General features: G+C 37.7%; 1 protein-coding gene across 1 annotated transcript; it reads left to right on the top strand.

The window, feature by feature from the left end:
- The first annotated feature begins 312 nt into the window (after positions 1 to 312).
- Positions 313 to 21,115, top strand: LOC309857991 (ankyrin repeat domain-containing protein 26-like). Its single transcript, XM_082750682.1, has 3 exons — positions 313 to 406; positions 13,974 to 14,019; positions 20,878 to 21,115. The coding sequence occupies exons 1-3, from the start codon at positions 344 to 346 to the stop codon at positions 21,015 to 21,017; spliced, it is 249 nt and encodes an 82-aa protein (XP_082606808.1). The 5' UTR covers positions 313 to 343; the 3' UTR covers positions 21,018 to 21,115.
- Positions 21,116 to 21,670: the final 555 nt, after the last annotated feature.

The raw sequence follows: 21,670 nt of genomic DNA, 5'->3' as shown, positions 1-21,670 counted from the left end.
TCTCCCTCCTTAATTTGAATTACTTGTTAGTTAGGAACCCTAGAAATATATGTACTTCTTTAGAACAGTTTTAAACCTATAATTTTACATAGTGGGTCTTCTCTGTCACATTTACCATGTTAAAACACTATTTAATGGCACATTCTGTTTACTATTATGGAAACTTAAAAAATGCAAGTAATTTAGGACTGATTCGGGGAGAAATGAAATACTAAGCATTGTGTTTTGTTATCTGAACAGGACTAGTGCGGTCAATATGAGGCCAGCCCCATATCTGCCTTATGGCATAAATGGTAATAATAATAGCTCGCTATTCAATAGAGATTTTTCTCTAAGAGAAAACATGGTGATTGGTACCTCAAACTCAAGGCGTTCAAGTAATGACATCGATACTTACATCACCAAGGTTAGTTATATTATTTTTCCTTTTTTTCCTTGGGTTTCAGATTCCTGATATAATTTTTGTTTTTAATTTGGTAAAATTCTGAGTTGTTTAGCTAACTAATACACACTAAGTAAAAGTCATAATTATTTGTGCTAATAAAGAAATGAGACAGAAATTTTGATTTTTTTCTTAGATCCTGGAACTCTTACTTTCAAGAGATACCTATTATAACCTTTATCAATAAATATAACTAAACTGACATTTTATTTTTTTTCAAGATTTTATTTATTTTAGAGAGAGAGTGTACAAGAGGGGGAGAGAGTGTGAGATTCTCAAGCAGACTTCCTGCTGAGTGTGGAACCCTACATGGGGCCCAGTCTTACAATTCTAAGATCATAACGTGAGCCAAAAACAAGAGTCAGACACTTGACTAAGTTACCCAGGCACCCCAAAATGGACACATTTTAAATTTATTAAAAACCTACATCTAAATTCGATTTTAGAAAGTAACTTTTATTGCTCACTAATGAAATTTATACTTAGATGCTTTGATTAATTTCCTGGTTGGCAATGGTTCATAACAATTGTAAAGTTTGCTATTACCCATTATTCCCACCCCTATGTATAAGTGAACAATAAGAATCCAAACACATAATCACATATGGATATTTATTATTTAAAAGAGCCTATGATAAGTCCTTTTTATGAATAAAATAAAATAAAATAAGAGATTAATTTTTCTTTTTCAGTTGTAATTGCTGTCATTTTCTCACCTGAGAGTACATCCTTAATTGTTGTGTTACTTGGAGCATTTTTTAAAACTTATAACACTTCTATTTCAATTTTTACAAAATGTCCTGCTGAGCAATTGGTAGAGCATTTTCTAAATCGCTAAATCAAATCAAACAGATACAGGATTCTTCTTCTCTCTCTCTCTCTTTTTTTTTTAGAGAGATAGAGAGGGTGAGAGAGAGTACATGCAAGCTGGCAGTGGGGGGTGAGGTGCAGAGTGTAAGCAGGCTGCATACTCAGTGCAGAGCCTGATGCAGGGCTCAGTCTCAGCAATCCCGAGATCATGACCTGAACCAAAGTCAAGATCAGATCTTTAACTGACTGAGCCACCCAGGTGCCCCCAACTGGAATTTTAAAAATGAAGTTCACATATATCTACCTTGCCATCACTTGAATGACTGATGACTAAGATGGGAATAATAGGGAGTCTTTAAGTAGCAGCTGGTTTCCATTGTGTATCATTGTTATTAAAATATCCATTTCAATCAATGTACATAGGTTTATGGTTTTGAAAGTATATTCATGGTCTTACTAATGTAGACAAAAGTAGCATAGGCTCATGGTAAGTGAGGCCTCAATCTTGTTCTTTCATTTGGTTTACTTATTGTCTTGCTCTCATCCCTCCTAATTTGAGGACTTTCTTTAGTGATCACAATGAAGTTCATATATAAGATCCCATGCATATAGAAGTCTTTAAGTTGATGGTTACTTAAGTTCAAACACATTTTAAAAACACTACATTTTTCCACCCCACCTTGTTTTATGTATTTGATGTCTTAGTTTACATCTTTTTATTTTGTGTATCTCTGAACTAATTACTGTAGATACAATTGTTGTTACTACTTTTGTCTTTTAACATTCATACCGACTTTATAAAACTGATCTATTACTTTTATTGTATGTTTGCTTTTACTAATAAAACTATTTCATAATTTTCTTATTTCTAGTTATGGCTTTGTCTTTCTTTATTCTTTCTTTCTTTTAATCTATTTTTGAGAGCAAGCAAGAGAGAACACAGATGGGAGGGGAGGGCCACAGAAAGAGGGAGAAGCAGACTCCCTGAGCATGGGGCCTGGTGTGGGGCTTGATCCTAGGAGGTCCCTTAACCTGTCCTCATTTTAAAAATTTTCTTGTCTTTTTGTTTTTTGGCTTGGATGGCTTCTGCTGCCCTGTCCCGTAGATCACTGATCTGTTCATCTGCAGCTTTTAATCTGCTGTTGATTCCCTCTGGTGTATTTTTTCTTTTCAGTTATTGTATTTTTCAGCTCTGATTGGTTCTTCATTATATTTTCTCTTTGTTGAGGTTCTCACTGAATCCATCCATTCTCCAAAGTTTGCTGAGCATTTTTATGACCATTTCTTTGAACTCTTTATCAGGGATATTAGTTATCTCTGTTTCATTAGTTATTTTTCTGAAGCATTGTATTGTTCTTTCATTTGGAACATATTCCTCTATCTCCTCATTTTGTCTTACTTTCTGATTATTTCTTAAATTGTTCTTTTCAGCTTTTTTCCCTCTTTAACGTATGTTGCTTTGAATAATGAATGTTAGGTATAAAGTCAAGGAAGAAGAAACCATTTCTAAGTATTGTCTGATCATTTTTCTTGTTGGAACTATGGTGGAGTAGGTGGCAGATGACATTGCTCTTCTTTTTCTGAGTTGAGAACACAGGAGTCAGGCAGCTGGAGACAAGCTTAGTGACTTGAATACATAGTAACAACTTGGAGGATCTGTCTTAGGTATGTAGCCACAGCGAACTTCCTAATACTTTATTTCAAATTAGGCACTTCCACACAGAGTTGTAAATGGAAGGAACAGATGTTTGATGCCCATCCCACAAAGATGAAAGCAGACCTCAATTCATGTTACTATGGCAGGCATAGTTTTACAAAGAAGAGATTTGGAAGCACATAGCATTGCTTAGTGCCTTCTCCCAAATTCACCCACTAGGTAAATCTCCTTTCCTGTCATGAAGAAGGTAAAGAAGTGTTCTCACATGGAAATGAAGGTTTACCTATAATTTCTGAGTGGATTTAATTTATAATTAAAGTTAATCGTGTCTTTTGTACATATGAACTAATGGAGAAGCTAGATGGCAAAGAGAAATCTGTTCAGTGTTTTAAATTTTGCTATAAATAACTCACAACATAGGTAACTCATTTGTTGATTGATTTTGATAAACCAAGTTTTATTTGAAGGAAATGAATAATTCTTTCAAGGAAGAATTTCCTCAGTTTCAGGTTCTTTCGTTCAATTAAAGACTTTCTTCTTCAAGTTCTGTGTCCCTTCAAGTTAAAAAAAAATTGTGCTTATAGGGCACCTGGGTGTCTCAGTGGGTTAATCCTCTGCCTTCGACTCAGGTCATGATCCCAGGGTCCTGGGATTGAGTCCCACACTGGGCTCGCTGCTCAGCAGGGAGCCTGCTTCTTCCTCTCTCTCTGCCTGCCTCTCTGCCTACTTGTGATTTCTCTCTCTGTGTGTCAAATAAATAAAAATCTTTAAAAAAATTTATGCTTATAAATTGAATATATTGACTGTTACTAATAGGAGTTAAGGTAACTTCCTTCCTTTATTTCTGTTCATGACTGTAAAAAATTATGGTTAGAAAGCTGTTTTCTGCCTAATGCTTTAACTTTATTGAACCACATGACAAAGGTTTATGTATTCATTTTCTTTGAGTTCTAGTTAAAAATGCATGTATTTTTCCTGAATATCAGAAAGGAACTCTCATAAAACACTAGGCTCAGTAAGAACTAAAACACATGCCTGGCTTGCAATGAGGTGGTTTTTTGACCTCAGGCAAACTACAATCTTTCTGAAGCCTTTTTGTCTCTTATGTAAAATTAGGGACTTTGACTAAGTTAGTGACTTTTATACTGCTGGGGGAAAATTTTTTTTTAAAAGATTTTATTTATTTATTTGACAGAGAGAGATCACAAGTAGGCACAGAGGCAGGCAGAGAGAGAGGAAGGGAAGCACGCCCCCTGCCGAGCAGAGAGCCCAATGCAGAACTCAATCCCAGGACCCTGAGATCATGACCTGAGCTGAAGGCAGCAGCTTAAACCACTGAGCAACCCAGGTGCCCTGGGGAAAATTTTTTTTCCCAAAGAATAGAACTTAGCTTTTTAAAAAAAATTATTTATTTTCAGCATAACAGTATTCATTGTTTTTGCATTACACCCAATGCTCCACGAAATCTGTGCTCTCTCTAATACCCACCACCTGGTTCCCCCAACCTCCGACCCCCCGTCCCTTCAAAACCATCAGATTGATTTTCAGAGTCCATAGTCTGGGTATTTACCTTAAAGATAGAGATATAGTGAAAAGAAGGGCCATCTGCACCCCAATGTTTATAGCAGCAATGGCTACGGTCGCCAAACTGTGGAAAGAACCAAGATGCCCTTCAATGGATGAATGGATAAGGAAGACATGGTCCATATACACTATGGAGTATTATGCCTCCATCAGAAGGATGAATACCCAACTTTTGTAGCAACATGGACGGGACTGGAAGAGATTATGCTGAGTGAAATAAGTCAAGCAGAGAGAGTCAATTTTCATATGGTTTCACTTAGTTGTGGAGCATAACAAATAGCATGGAGGACAAGGGGAGATGGAGAGGAGAAGGGTGTTGAGGGAAATTGGAAGGGCAGGTGAACCATTTTGCATTAAACTGTATTATATAAAACAGAGACAAGTAGACCTGTTTAGCTAAAGGAGAAAGGAGACTACACCTATAGACTTCCTTGTCCCTCAATCCTGCTATGTCCCATTGGACCCTAAGATTTCTATGAGCCATAGTTTGAAAACTAACAGTTATGAGAAAACCCTTCTAGTTAATAATTCTTTGAATTAAAATTTGCTGATACATTGAACATTGTTTTTCTGTGTATAATTTTCTTACCCTCCTAATTTTTTGATAAATGGAAAAGTATAAATAAAATTGCAAATGCGTTCTCCTTATTAGTGGACTTCAAGCTATTTCTACATCTAAACACAGTTCTCTCCAGGAAATAAAGGTCACAGAAGTAAATATTTAGGAAATTATGGGGGAAAAGATAGTAATATTACATTGGTAATTCCTTGTCATGTCATATAAAAATATTTTATATTTTACATAGTATTGATTAATGGTATTATAAAATTGCTTCAATAAAAGTTTTTCCCATCAAGTGGTATTGAGTTATTAGTTTTAAAAGGCTGTCTAGTAATATTGTCAGATTATTAATTTATAAGGCCAGAATAGAATGGTATTGTCAAAAAATGTTATGATTCCTCAAAAAATTAAAAATAGAAATGCAGTACAATTCAGTAATTCCACTACTGGGTATTTACCCAAAGAAAATGAAAACACTAATTTGAAAAGTTATATGCACCCCTATGTCTTTTGAAACATTATTTACAATAACCAAAGTATGGAAGCAACCTCAGTGTCCATCAATAGATGAATAGATGAATAAAGAAGATGTGATGAATATATATATATATATATTCAGCTATAAAAAAGAATGGGATCTTGCCATTTGTGACAACATTGATAGACCTAGTATTATGCTAAGTGAAATAATGCAGAGAAAGGCCTATACCATATGATTTCGCTTCTGCATGGAATCTAAAAAACTAAACTACTAATAGCCTACTGGTGACTGGAAGCCTTACTTATAACATAAATAGTTCATTAACACAGGTTTTGTACATTACATATATTATATACTATATTCTCACAATAAAGCTAGAGAAAAAATGTTAATGAGAAAAACATAAGAGAAAATACACTAAAATACAGTATCAAAAAAAGTCCATGTGTAAGTAGACCTGCACCATTCAAACCCATGTTGGTCAAGAGTCAGCTGTATATTATAAGTATTCCCATTTAGAATTTTCTTACTCATGAAAGGTATCCTCTCTCTGAATGCCCAAGATGTGGTCTAATGTAGGGTACCAAGCGGTGCGTGGGTGGCTTACCTGGTTAAGTGACTGCCTTCAGCTTAGCTCATGATTCCTTGGTCCTGGGATAGAGCCCCACTTCAGGCTGTCTGCTAAGTGGGGAGTCTGCTACTTCCTCCCCCTCTGCCTCTTCCCCAACTCATGCTCTCTATCTCTCATTTTGTCTCAAATAAATAAATAAATAAATAAATAAATAAATAAATAAAATTGCTGGCATAAACATTGGTGTTCAGGTGCCCCTTTGGATCAATATATTTATATCTTTGAGATCAACCCATAGTAGTGCAATTGCTGTGTCGTTGGGTATCTCTATTTTCAGCTCTTTGAGGATCCACCATACTGTTTTCCAGAGTGGCTGTATCAGCTTATATTCCTACCAACAGTGTAAGCGGTTTCTGCTTTCTCTGCATGCTTGACAACATCTGTTGTTTCCTGACTTGTTCATTTTAGCCATTCTGACAGGTGTGAGATAATATCTCATTGTGCTTTTAATTTGTATTAATTTCCCTGATGCCAAGTGATGTTGAGCATTTTTTTCATGTCTGTTGCCCATTTGTGTGTCTTCTTTGGAGAAATGTCTGTTCATTTCTTCTACCAATTTCTTGACTGGATTGTTTGTTTTTCGGGTGTTGAGTTTGATAAGTTCTTTATGGATTTTGGATACTAGCCCCTTATCTAATATGTTCAATTGCAAATATCATTTTCCATTCTGTACGTCATCTTTTTATGTTGTCAGGTGCTTCCTTTGCTATGCAAAACCTTTTTATCTTGATGAAGTCTTTGTTTCCCTTGCCTTTGGAGATGTTTGTAGCAAGAAGTTGCTTTGGCCAGAGTCAGAGAGAATACAACCTGTGTTCTCTTTTAGGATTTTTTTTTAATTTTTTCAATTTATTTATTTTCAGAAAAACAGTATTCATTATTTTTTCCACCACACCCAGTGCTCCATGCAATCCGTGCCCTCTATAATACCCAACACCTGTTACCCCAACCTCCCACATCCCCGCCACTTCAAACCCCTCAGATTGTTTTTCAGAGTCCATAGTCTCTCATGATTCACCTCCCCTTCCAATTTACCCCAACTCCTGTCTCACATGTAGGTCTTACATTCATTTTGAATCTTATTTTTGTGTGTGGTGTAAGAAGATGGTCCAGTTTCATTCTTCTACTTGTGGTTGTCCAGTTTTCCCAACACCATTTGTTGGAATGACTGTCTTTTGTTCCATTGGACATTCTTTCCTGCTTTGTCACAGATTAGTTGACCATAGAGTTGAGGGTCCATTTCTGGGCTCTCTATTCTGTTCCATTGACCTGTGTGTCTGTTTTTGTGCCTATACCATACTGTCTTGATGATGACAGCTTTGTCATAGAGCTTGAAGTCCGGAATTGTGATGCCACCAGCTTTGGTTTCCTTTTTTGACATTCCTTTGGCTATTTGACGTGTTTCCTGGTTCCATACAAATCTTAGGATTATTTGTACCAGTTCTGAAAAAAATGCTGATGGTATTCTGATAGGGATTGTGTTGAACGTATAGATTGCTCTGGGAAGCATAGACATTTTAACAGAATTTGTTCTTCCAATCCATGAGCATGGAAGGTTTTTCCATTTCTTTGTGTCTTTCTCGGTTTCTCTCGTGAGTGTTTGATAGTTTATCGAAGAGGCAAGTACCGATCCCTTGCCTCTTTGGTTGGGTTTATTCCTAGGTATCTTAATGGTTTTTGGTGCAATTGTAAATGGCTTTGACTGCTTAATTTCTCTTTCTTCTATCTCATTGTTGGTGTATAGAAATATAACTGATTTCTGTGCATTAATTTTATATCCTGCCACTTTGCTGAATTCCTGTAGGACTTCTAACAATTTTAGGGTGGAGTCTTTTGGGTTTTCTACATAGAGTATCACATCATCTGCAAAGAGTGAGAGTTTGACTTCTTGCTGATCCAGATGCCTTTATTTCTTTTTGTTGTATGATTGCTGAGGCTAGGGCCTCTAGTACTATGCTGAACAACAGTGGTGAGAGTAGCCATTTATGCCGTGTTCCTGACCTTAGGAGTGAAGCTCTCAGTTTTTCCCCATTGAAAAACAATACTCGCTGTGGGCTATTTGTAGATGGCTTTATGATGTTGAGGTATGTTCCCTCTATCCCTGCACCATGAAGAGTTTTAATCAAGAAGGGATGCTGTACTTTGTCACGTGGTTTTTCTGCCACTATTGAGAGTATCATATGGTTCTTGTTCTTTCTTTTATTAACATATTGTGTCACATTGATTGAGTTGTGGATGTTGAACCACCCTTGCAGACCAGGAACAAATCCCACTTATTCATGGTGAATAATCCTTTTTTTTTTATTTTAAAGATTTTATTTATTTATCAGAGAGAGAGGGGGAGAGAGCGAGCACAGGCAGACAGAATGGCAGGCAGAGACAGAGGGAGAAGCAGGCTCCCCGCTGAGCAAGGAGCCCGATGTGGGACTCGATCCCAGGATGCTGGGATCATGACCTGAGCCGAAGGCAGCTGCTCAACCAACTGAGCCACCCAGGCGTCCCTGAATAATCCTTTTAATGTACTGTTGGATCCTGTTGGCTAGTATCTTGGTGAGAATTTTTGCATCTGTGTTCATCAGCAGTATTGGTTTGTAATTCTCATTTTTGGTGGGGTCTTTGTGTGGTTTTGGGATCAAGGTAATGCTGGCCTCATAGAGTTTAGAAGTTTTCTGTCCATTTTTATTTTTTGAGACAGCTTCAGAAGAATAGGTGTTCATTCCTCTTTAAATGTTTGGTCGAACTCTCCAGGGAAGCCATCTGTCCCTGGAGTTTTCTTTGTTGGGAGATTTTTGATGACTGCTTCAGTTTCCTTGCTGGTTATGGGTCTGTTCAGGTTTTTCTGTTACTCTTTCTTCCAGATTGCCTAATTTGTTGGCAAATAGTTGTTCATTATACGTTCTCAAAATTGTGTTTCCTTGGTGTTGGTTGTGATCTCTCTTCTTTCATTTGTGATTTTGTTAATTTGGGTACTTTCTCTTTTCTTTTTGAAAAGTCTGGGCAGGGGTTTATTGATCCTATTCTTTCAAAGAGCCAGCTCCTAGTGTTGCTGTGTTCTACTGTACTTTCCGTTTCTTTTTCATTGATTTCTGCTCTGGTTATTATTAATTCGCCTCTCCTGCGGGATTTAGGCTTTCTTTGCTGTTGTTTCTCCAGGTCCTTTAGGGGGAAGGTTAGGTTGTATATTTATGACCTTTCTTATTTCTTGAGAAGGCTTGTATTGCTCTATACTTCCCTCATCAGGACTTCCTTGGCTGCATCCCAAAGATTTTGAATGGTTGTGTTTTCAAATTCCTTTGTTCCATGAATTCTTTTACTTGTTCTTTAACTTCCTGGTTGACCCATTCATTCTTTAGTCGGATGCACTTTAACCTCTGTGTATTTGAGTTCTTCCCAAATTTCCTCTTGTGATTGAGTCAAGCTTGAAGCGACTGTGTTCTGGAAATATGCAGGGAATGATCCCAAACTTTTGGTACTGGTTGAGACCTGATTTGTGACCCAATATGTGATCTCTACTAAAGAAAGTTCCCTGTGCACTGGAGAATATGTATTCTGTGGCTTTGGGATAGAGTGCTCTGAATTTATCTGTGAAGTCCATCTGGTCCAATGTGTCATTCAAACCCCTTGTGTCCTTGTTTATCTTCTGCTTAGATGACCTGTCCATTGCAGTGAGTGAGGTGTAGAAGTCCCCTATTTATTGAATCATGCTCGATGTGTTTCTTTAATTTTGTTATTAGTTGGCTTATGTAATTGGCTGCTCCTATGTTAGGAGCAAAAACTCTTGACAATCGTTAGATCTTCTTTTTGGAGAGATCCTTTAATTATGATAGTGTCTTTCCAAATCTCTTATGATGTCCTTCGGCTTAAAATCTAATTTATCTGATAGAAGGATTGCCACCCTGGCTTTCTTTTGATGTCAACTAGCATGGTAAATTGTTTTCCACCCCCTCGCTTTCAATCTGGAGGTGTCCTTGGGTCTAAAATGAATCTCTCGCAGATAGCATATTGATGGGTCTTGCTTTTTTTATCCAATCTGATACCCTATGTCTTTTGATTGGGGAATGTGGCCCATTAATTTTCAGGGTATTATCGAAAGATATGAATTGAGTTGCCATTGTATTACCTGTAATGTCATTGTTTCTGTAGATTGTTTCCTTTCTAGTGTATCTCACTTTGAGGCTCTCGCTTTGCTTAAAGGATCCCCATTACTATTTCTTGCAGGGCTGGTTTGGTGGTCACAGTTTTTTTAGTTTCTGTTTGTCCTGGCAACTCTTTATCTTTCCTTCTATTTTGAATGAGAACCTTGCTGAATAAAGTATTCTTGGCTGCATATTGTTCTGGTTTAGCACCCTGACTATACCTTGCCAGTCTTTTCTGGCATGTCCTGAGCTGCTTTCTGGATTTTCTCTTTGTCTCTGAAATTTGCAAGCTTCACTACTATATGTCGAAGTGTTGGCCTATTCTTATTGATGTTGAAGGGGGTTCTCTGTGCCTCCTGGATTTGAATGCCTTTTTCCTTCCCTGGATTATGGAGGTTCTCTGCTATAATTTCTCTGATATACCTTCTGCCACACCTCCTTTCCTCCTCTTCTGGGATCCCAGTTATTCTAATATTGTTTTGGTTTATGGTGTCACTTATTTCTTGAATTCTCCCCTCGTGATCCAGTAATTGTTTATCTATCTTTTTTTTATCAACTTCTTTATTCTTCATCATTTTGTTTTCTATCTCACTAGTTCTTTCTGTTTCGTTTATCCTACCTGTTAGAGCCTCCAATTTTTTAAATTTGAAATAGTTAATATTTATTAGTTAATTATAGCTCAGTAAGTCTATAAAAGATAAGAAGTGTTTTATTTCACCATTACCCATTATGTATGTGATGAATTTTTAAAATTTCTATTCAGTTAGCTGATACATGATATATCAGTTTCAGATATAATGTTCAGTTAACCATCAGTTGTATATAATACCCAGTGCTTTACACATCACCTGCCCTCTTTCATGCCCATCACCCAATTACCTACCCCATCCTACCTCCTCTTCAGCAAACATCTGTTTTATTTTCCTATAGTTGAGACTCTCATGATTTGTCTCCCTCTTTGATTTCTTCTATTTAGTGTTCCCTCCCTTCCCTTATGATTCTATGCACTGTTTCTTATATTCCCCATATGTATGAAACAATAAGATAATTGTCTTTCTGTTATTGACTTATTTCTCTCAGTATAGTGACCTACATTTCCATCTACATCAATGTAAATTGTAAGAGTTCATCCTTTTTGATGGCTTTGTAATATTCCATTGTATTTATATATACACCACATCTTCTTTATCCATTCCTCTGTTGATGGACATTTGGGTTCTTTCCACAGTTTAGCTATTGTGGAGATTGCTTCTATAAACATTGGTGTCCAGGTGCCCCTTCAGATCAGTATGTTTGCATCTTTGGGGTAAATACCTTGCAGTACAATTACTGGGTCATATTTTTAACTTCTTGAGGAAACTCCATACTGTTTCTGGAGGCAGAGCCTCCATTTTTTTTATTGCATCTCCTTAATAACCTTTTGATTTCAGCTTGGTAATATTTTTGTTCTTTTATTTCTGCAGAAAGGGATTCTCCAGTGTCTTTTGTGCTTTGTTCAAGCCCAGCTAGTATTTTCATAGTTGTTATTCCATGTTCTAATTCTGTCATCTTACTTATATCCATACTGATTAGGTCCCTGACAGTCAGTAGTACCTCCTGTTCTCTTATTTCAGGTGAGTTTTTCCATCTAGTCATTCTGTCTAGAGAAGAACAGAAAACGAGAGAACAAAATACTAAAATAACAACAACCCCAGAGAAATAAAATTTTACCAATCAGAAGAGACCAGAAACCAAAATAAATAAATAAATAAAATAAAAATTAAAAAAGAGAGAGAATATAATCAGGTGATGAGAACAGAACAATACACTAGATTCTGTGTATATTTTAGTCTGTTTGCTGGAGGAAACTACATCCCAAAATTGTAAAGAAAGAAAAAAATATATATAATCAAAAATAAAGTTAAACACTATGAAAGGATAGAATGTAACTATAAAAATTGAAATAAAAAAATTTAAAAACCCGAGTTGATAAAATGAGAAATTAGTTGAAATGGAAAAAAAAAAAAAGAAAATTAAACTAGAAAGATTAAGGAGCCATGAGTCCTATATAGTATTTTCCCCCAGCACTAGAGTTTTGGAGTTCTCTATGATTGGTTAAAGTTGATCCTAGCGCTAAGTTCTTGCTGATTTTCTGGGGGAGGAGCCTTTGAACTTTAGCTGATTCTTGGAGGTCTTCACCCTGGTGGTATTGCACTGCCCTTGCCAGGGGGCAGGCTAAGTAAGGGCTTCCAGATTCCTCTTTGTGGCTTTTGTTCTCTGATGGTTTTCCACACCACTTGAGAGGATTAGAATGAAAATGTGAGCCTCCCAGTGTCCAGCCCTAGAGCTGAAAGTGGGCACACTCCACTCTTCAGGGTGCCCTCACAGAAAATCTGTCAATCACTCTTGTCTCCCTGATTTCTGTATTCACTCTCTGCATGCTCAACCTTTGAACATTTTTATCTCAGCCATGCTACCCCCTTTGGAGTTTCCAAACTTTTTCAGTCTCCTGTGGCAAGCCTTCATGCTGCTCCTACAGGGGAAGGGAGGGAGGTCTTGCCCTGGCTTTTCTGTGTGTTGGGCCCTTACCCTAAGAGCAGTTACCCAACGGGATGTGGTTTGTGGTTAATGGCAACACTGAGCTGAAAGCCCCCTCCTCTGCTCTTTGATTGCATCTGGCTTCCCTGCTAAAACACCTGGGAACTCTCCCATACTCAGGCACCCCATTCTTTCTGTGACCCCAGGGATCCTGAGATCAGGCAGTTCTACCAAGGATTCCGACCTACTTCTCCACCTGAGTGCTTTTCAAACAGGGATGTCTCTCATCAGATTAGACTTATAAAAGTTTCAGTTTGCATGCCACTGCTATATCACTTTCTGATAAGCGGTTTATGCACCCCACCCCACCAACAGTTTATCTTCCCATGTATCACCTTGGATTCACTTCTCCATGCCACACCTCCTACCTTGCAGAACATGGTCACTTTTCTATTTGTAGAATTATAACAGTTCTTTTCTTAGATCTCAGGTTGAGTTCACAGGTGTTCAGAATGATTTGAAAACTCTAGCTGAATTCCAGGGACTGGACAAAACTATGGTCCCCTTCGCCTCTGCCATATTCCTCCACTTCCAGAAATTTTGTATATTTAATAGACCAGTATTAATTGTACTTTTTATCAGATTTATCTAAATAGCATTACCTGTATTTCTTCTGTTACCTAAGATTAAAAAACGTAGGGGTTTATTTTATTTATGTGATTATCTTTCTATTTAAGCAATCCCTAACTTAGTCTCTAGTAGTGGTTTTTTTTATATTAAATTTTTTTTAATTAATTTCTTTTCAGTGTAACAGAATTCATTGTTTATTCACCATACCCAGTGCTCCATGCAATCCATGCCCTCCATAATACCCACCACCTGGCTCCCCCAACCTACCACCCCCAGCCCCTTCAAAACTGTCATTGTTTTTCAGAGTCCATAGTCTCTCATGGTTCATCTCCCCTTCCAATTTCCCTCAACTCCCTTTTCCTCTTGAGAGTCCATTATCATATGGTTTCACTTATTTGTGGAGCATAACAACATGGAGGACATAATAGTGTTATTTTAAGTTCACATTTCATAAGATATATATAATTCCTACAGTAAAGTCTCTTGTTTAACTTGAACATTATAAATAATATTTGACTAATTTCAGGCGCTGCAGGAGTTTGACGAAACTCTAACTAGAGCAGCAAAGGAAGGTATGTTGCCAAATTTCTGAATTAAGGTGGTCATTGATTTCTGAAGTAAACTATGAATACTAAATGGCATTGTTTTCTATTGTTTGGATAATGGTACTATGTTAAAATTTTTAATATATATCTAATAAAATGTAAAACATAAACATAATGAGATATATATTTATTCCTCATTTAGTCATTGTTTCAGACTTAAAAAAAATCTCCAAATGCCTATTTATCTGTTATTTCAAGCTGTAATCTTCCTTCACTTTGGCCATCCCTCTGGAACTGTAAACCTAAATATGTGGGCTTTCTCAAATCCTTGTTTCTGCTAATGATATAAACATCCTCCCCCCCAAAAAAAAGAAGTCTTGTCTTAGGTAATAGTTAAGCAATTATAGTTCAAATAGCTGTCACTTGACAGGTGACATTTAAATCTTCAGTCATTGATTTTGTCATTGATTTATCATTTGCCATTGGGTAAAATTCCAAGCTCCATACATGGAATAAAAACACCCAAATCAGTTTGGTTCTTGCCAGATTTTTCAGCCTTCTCTATTTCTAACATTTACCCTACTCTGCGGCTTTGCTCTCCCACCTCTTCAGCATCAACTACTTGCAGTTCCACAAGTGTTCTTTCTCACTCTCTGTGTACATTCTTTGTATATGCATCTTCCCTCTACCTACATGCTTCTTCCCTGTCCTTCAGGTATCAGCTTACATATCCCCTCCACCAAAAAGCAGACAATATTGATAGAAAACTAGGATTTTCCTTCTGTGAGTTCTTATGTTCAACGCTGAAACTTGCCTGCTTGATTTTTCAGTCTGTCCTATATGATCTGCTCTGTTATCATCTTGTAATGAGAAAAACAGAAGCTCTGATATTTATCCACAATAGCTATTACCTCAGTGGGCAACCATGAGCAAAATATATTTAAAAGTGATCTTGTAGAAGCAATCAGGTGGCTTGTTGGTCTGGAAGGTTCCCCTCTCTTCCTAAAGACAGGAGACTTTTCTGCTGGTCGTGACCATAAAAATCCAATGGGCCCTGCCATACTTGACCACAGAGATAAGAATAGATGAATAAGGTAAGCAGGATGGCTGGGAAGTAGGAGTAGGCGCCCTTTCAACCTGTATCCTAAAGTGAGCTGATTACCTTCCAAAGAACTCCAATCACCCACAAAATCAGCCTATATCAGAATTATACACATCTGGATCTCTACCGGAGCAGAAGACGCTAGTGGGCAGTCTTTTTGTTTATCTGTTTTTGTTTGTATACTTCATCAATCTTACCTTGGGGCCCATTTGGGCTGAACCTTCTCTTTTATCTTCCCTTTCTTCCCTGTCTCTCTTTCTCTCTCTTTCTTTTCTTTTCTTTTCTTTTTTCTCTCATTTGGGTGGGGAATCCTGATTGCTCAGAAGCGTTCCCGGGTGCACCTTGACTGCACCATGGTCGATACATCCAGCTACATCCATTCAGCCATCTCTCACCAAGATGACTAGGAGGAGGAATGCCCAACAGAAGAAAAATACAGAGGATGAGCCTTTTGCAATAGAGCTAACAGCTATCAACATAGACAATATGTCAGAAAGAGAATTCAGGCTAACAATTATCCAGGCATAGTTAGGTTGGAGAAAGCCATGAATGATCAAATGGAACCGATTAGGGCTGAATTGAAAGCAAAGAGAGATCATGTTTTCAATGTTAGGGAAGAGCTGAAAGCTACAAGGAATGAGCTTCACAATGCTCTCAATGAGTTCCAATCTAATCTAAATTCTCTCTAAAGCTAGGGTAACTGAGACAGAAGACAGAATTAGTGATCTGGAGGACAAACTTAGAGAAAGAGTCAGGAGGAAGCCTGGAACAAACAGCTTAGAAGCTATGAAAACAGAATCAGGGAAATAAAGGATGCCATGAAACATTTCAATGTCAGAATTATTGGAATCCCTGAAGGGGAGGAGAAAGAAAGAATTCTGGAAGATATAGTGGAACAAGTTCTTCATCAAAATTTTCCCAATCATGCTAATGGAACCAGCATTCATGTACTAGAGGCTGAACGGTCTCTACCCGACTATAGATTCCAGAAAAACATCAAGGCACCTGATAGTCAAATAGAGGAATCATAAATGTAGATATAATCTCTAGAAAGCCGCTAGGTCAAAAAGGCTCCTTACGTACAAAGGAAAGCCCATCAGAAAACGTCAGACCTGTCCACAGAGACCTGGCAAGCCAGAAAGGGCTGGAAAGATATATTCAGGGCACTAAGTGAGAAGAACATGCAGCCAAGTATACTTTATCCAGCAAGAGTGACATTCAAAATGGATGGAGAGATAAAGAGTTTCCAAGACCGGCAAGTCTTAAAAGACTATGCAACCACCAAGCCAACACTGCAGGAAATATTAAGGGGGTTCTGTAAAAGCAGAATGAACCTAAGAATAGCATTGAACAGAAATATAGAGACAATCTACAGAAAGAAAGGCTTCAAAGGTAACACAATGTCAATAAAAATGTATCTATGAATAATCACTCTCAATGTGAATGGCCTAAATGCACCCATAAAATGACACAGGGTTGCAGATTGGATAAAACAACAGGACCCATCCATATGTTGTCTACAAGAGACCCATTTTGAACCTGAAGATACACCCAGACTGAAAATGAAGGGATGGAGAGGCATCTTACATGCCAATGGGCCTCAAAAGAAGGCCGGGGTAGTGATTCTCATATAAGACAAATTAGATTTTAAACTAAAGACTGTAGTCAGAGATACAGAGGGACACTACATCATTCTAAATGGAGTATCCACCAAGATGATCTAACAATTGGAAATATCTATGTCCCCAACACGAGAGCAGCCAATTACATAAGAAAACTGTTAATCAAGATAGTCATTGATATGAATACACTAATCGTAGGAGATCTTAACATGCCTCTCTCAGAAATAGATCATCAAAGTGGAAAATCATTAAAGAAAAAAGAGCATTGAATGACACATTGGACCAGATAGACCTCATAGATATATACAAAACATTCCACCCTAAAACAACAGAATACACATTCTTCTCAAGTGCACATGGAACCTTCTCCAGAATAAACCACATACTGGGTCACAAATCAGGATTCAACCGATACCAAAAGACTGAGATGATTCCCTGAACATTCTCAGATCACAATGCTTTGAAACTGGAGCTCAATCACAAGGAAAAGTTCCGAAGGAACTCAAACACCTGGAAGCTAAAGACCACCTTGCTTAAGAATGCTTGGATCAACTAGGAGATCAAAGAAGAACTGAAACAATTCATGGAAACCAATGAGAATGAAGACACTTCACTCCAAAACCTATGGGATACAGCAAAGGAGGTCCTAAGGGGGAAATACATAGCCATCCAAGCCTCCCTCAAAAAAATTGAAAAATCCAGAACACAGCAGCTGTCTCTACACCTCAAAGAACTGGAGAATCAACAACAAATTAAACCAACTCCACACAAAAGAAGGGAAATCATCAAGATTAGAGCTAAAATCACTGAGGTAGAAACCAGAGATGCAGTAGAAAGTATCAATGAAACTAGAAGCTGTTTTTTTGAAAGAGTCAATAAGATCAATAAACCACTGGCCACAGTAATCCAAAATAAAAGAGAGAAAGCTCAAATTCATAAAATTATGAATGAAAAGGGAGAGATCACAATGAATACCAAGAAAGTGGAAACAATCTTCAGAAGTTATTAGCAACAGTTATATGCCAATAACCTAAGCAACCTAGATGAAATGGATGCATTCCTAGAAAAATATAAACTCCCAAAATTGAACCAGGAAGAAATTGAGAACCTGAACAGACCAATATCTAGTAATGAGATTGAAGCAGTGATCAAAAACCTCCCAAAAAACAAGATCCCAGGACCTGACAGATTCCCTGGGGAATTCTACCAAACTTTCAAAGAAGAAATAACACCTATTCTTCTGAAGCTGTTTGAAAAAATTGAAGCAGAAGGGAAATTTCCAGACTCTTTCTATGAAGCCAGCATTACCTTGATCCCCAAACCAGGCAAAGACCCTACCAAAAAGGAGAATTTCTCAACAACATTCTCAACAAGGATCCAACAGCACATTAAAAAGATTATCCACCATGACCAGGTGGGACTCATACCTCGGCTACAAGGATGGTTCAACATTCTCAAATCAATCAATGTGATAGAACAAATTAATAAGAGAAAAGAGAAGAACCACAAGGTCCTCCCAATTGATGCAGAAAAAGCATTTGACAAAATCCAGCATCCGTTCCTGATTAAAATGCTTCAAAGTATAGGGATAGAGGGAACATTCCTGAACTTCATCAAATCTACCTATGAAAGACCCACAGCAAATATCATCCTCAATGGGAAAAAGCTTGCAGGCTTCCCTTTGAGATCAGGAACACAACAAGGATGCCCACTCTCACCTCTCATGTTCAACATAGTATTAGAAGTCCTAGCAACAGCAATCGGACAAGAAAGAGAAAAAAAAATGCATCCAAATTGGCAATGAAGAAGTCAAACTCTCTCTCTCTTTGCAAATGACAAGACTCTTTATATGGAACACCCAAAAGTCACCACCCCCAAACTACTTGAACTCATACAACAATTCAGCAATGTGGCAGGATACAAAGTCAATGTACAGAAATCAGTGGCTTTCTTATACACTAACAATGAAAATACAGGAAGAAAAATTAGAGAATCGATTCCATTTACTATAGCACCAAGAACCATAAGATACCTGGGAATAAACCTAAGCAAAGAGGTAAAGGATCTGTACTCGAGGAACTACAGAAGACTCCTGAAAGAACTCGAAGAAGACATAAAAAGATGGAAGACCATTCCATGCTCTTGGATCAGAAGAATAAACATTGTTAAAATGTCTATACTGCCTAGACCAATCTATACTTGTAATGCCATTCCGATCAAAATTCCACCAGTATTTTTCAAAGAGCTGGAGCAAATAATCCGAAAATTTGTATGGAATCAGAAAAGACCCTGAATCGCTAAGGAAATGTTGAAAAACAAAAATAAAACTGGGGGCATCACATTACCTGATTTCAAGCTTTACTACAAAGCTGTGATCACCAAGACAGCATGGTACTGGCATAAAAACAGACACATAGACCAGTGGAACAGAGTAGAGAGCCCAGATATGGACCCTCAATTCTTTGGTCAAATAATCTTCGACAAAGAATGAAAAAGTATCCAGTGGGAAGAAGACAGTCTCTTCAATAAATGGTGCTGGGGAACCTGGGCAGCAATATGTAGAAGAATGAAACTCGACCATTCTCTTACACCGTACACAAAAATAAACTTAAAAAGGATAAAAGACCCCAACGTGAGACAGGAATACATCAGAATTCCTAGAGGAGAACATACGCAGAAACCTCTTCGATATCAGCCACAGAAACTTCTTTCAAGATAAGTCTCCAAGGGCAAAGGAAACAAAAGTGGAGATGAAGTTTTGGGACTTCGTCAAGATCAAAAGATTCTGCACAGCAAAGGAAACACTCAACAAAACAGGGTTCTCGGAATGGAAGAACATATTTGCAAATGAACGTACAGACAAAAAGTTGATATCCAGGATCTATAAAGAACTCAAACTCAACACACACAAAACAATCATATGAAAAAATGGGCAGAAGATATGAACAGACACTTCTGCAATGAAGACATACAAATCACTATCAGACACATGAAAAAATGTTCATCATCACTAGCCATCAGGGAGATTCAAATTAAAACCACATTGAGATACCACCTTACACCAGTTAGAATGGCCAAAATTAACTAGAGAGGAAACAACATGTGTTGGAGGGGATGTGGAGAAAGGGGAACCCTCCTACACTGCTGGTGGGAATGCAAGTTGGTGCAGTCATTTTGGAGAACAGTGTGGAGATTCCTCAAATTAAAAATAACCCTGCAATTAAAAAATGACCCTGCAATTGCACTGCTGGGTATTTACCCCAAAGATACAGATGTCGTGAAAAGAAGGGCCATCTGTGCACCAATGTTTCTAGCAGCAATGGCCACGGTCGCCAAACTGTGGAAAGAACCAAGATGCCTTTCAACGGAAGAATGGATAAAGAAGATGTGGTCCATATACACTATGCAGTATTATGCCTCCATCAGAAAAGATGAATACCCAACTTTTGTAGCAACATGGACGGGACTGGAAGAGATTATGCTGAGTGAAATAAGTCAAGCAGAGAGAGTCAATTATCATATGGTTTCACTTATTTGTGGAGCATAACAAATAGCATGGAGGACAAGGGGAGATGGAGAGGAGAAGAGAGTTGAGGGAAATTGGGAGGGGAGGTGAACCATGATAGACTATGGACTTTGAAAAACTATCCGAGGGTTTTGAAGGGTTGGGGTTGGGAGGTTGGGGGAACCAGGTGGTGGGTATTGGAGAGGGCACAGATTGCATGGAGCACTGGATGTGGTGCAAAAACAATGAATACTTGGGCGCCTTGGGTGGCTCAGTAGGTTAAGCTGGGAACTTCGGCTCAGGTCATGATCTCAGGGTCCTGGGATTGAGTCCCGCATCGGGCTCTCTGCTCAGCAAGGAGCCTGCTTCCTCCTCTCTCTCTCTCTGCCTGCTTCTCTGCCTACTTGTGATTTCTCTCTGTCAAATAAATAAATAAAATCTTTTTAAAAAAATAAATACTGTTATGCTGAAAAAATTATGAAAAAAAGTACGCAGGAGAAAATAAAAATAAAAGTGATCTTGTATTTTATATTGTAGTTGTATTAGACATTTTTCATTCTTCATAACACTCATTAGGCTTCAACTTTGTTTTTTTAGTGACTTTTAATTAAAAATGAATTATTATAGATAAAGACTGTAATTCTTTTTCTTTTCAGCTGCTACTGAATTTGAATTAGGCTTACCTGGTGAGGCCACCTCTTTAGAATCTACTTTTGAAAGACATACAGATTGTGACGACTTAACGAAAGCATACAGAGAGTACTCAGAGTTTCTGAAGCAAAAGTATAGCATCTGAAAGATAAATAGTAAAAATTTATTTACTGGATGTTTACACAACATTTTAATTGTTTCCTATTAAATGTATGATATGCAAAAATCTTTAATAAAGGAAAATATTTCTGGACCATGTGTGTAATGAAAGTTTATATAATATTTTAAGCTATGTTTCTCAGCAGCTAATTAACTTTTAAGCAGATTTTTTATGTGGAAATCAGCATTATGGGTTTTACATGCTCCAGGCTGCCCAAATACAAGCTTTCTTTTTTTTTTTTTTGGGAGACACTTTTCAATTGGTTGCTTACATTTCTGCATTTTTTTTAATTTTTTATTTTTTATAAACATATATTTTTATCCCCAGGGGTACAGGTCTGTGAATCACCAGGTTTACACACTTCACAGCACTCACCAAAGCACATACCCTCCCCAATGTCCATAATCCCACCCCCTTCTCCCAAACCCCCTCCCCCCAGCAACCCTCAGTTTGTTTTGTGAGATTAAGAGTCACTTATGGTTTGTCTCCCTCCCAATCCCATCTTGTTTCATTTATTCTTCTCCTACCCACTTAAGCCCCCATGTTGCATCACCACTTCCTCATATCAGGGAGATCATATGATAGTTGTCTTTCTCTGCTTGACTTATTTCGCTAAGCATGATACGCTCTAGTTCCAT

The sequence above is a fragment of the Mustela nivalis genome, assembly GCF_964662115.1.
Source record: "Mustela nivalis genome assembly, contig: HAP1_SCAFFOLD_1655, whole genome shotgun sequence".
Lineage (NCBI taxonomy): Eukaryota > Metazoa > Chordata > Mammalia > Carnivora > Mustelidae > Mustela > Mustela nivalis.
The sequence above is the reverse complement of the archived record's forward strand: the minus strand, read 5'-3'. Positions and strand labels throughout refer to the sequence as shown.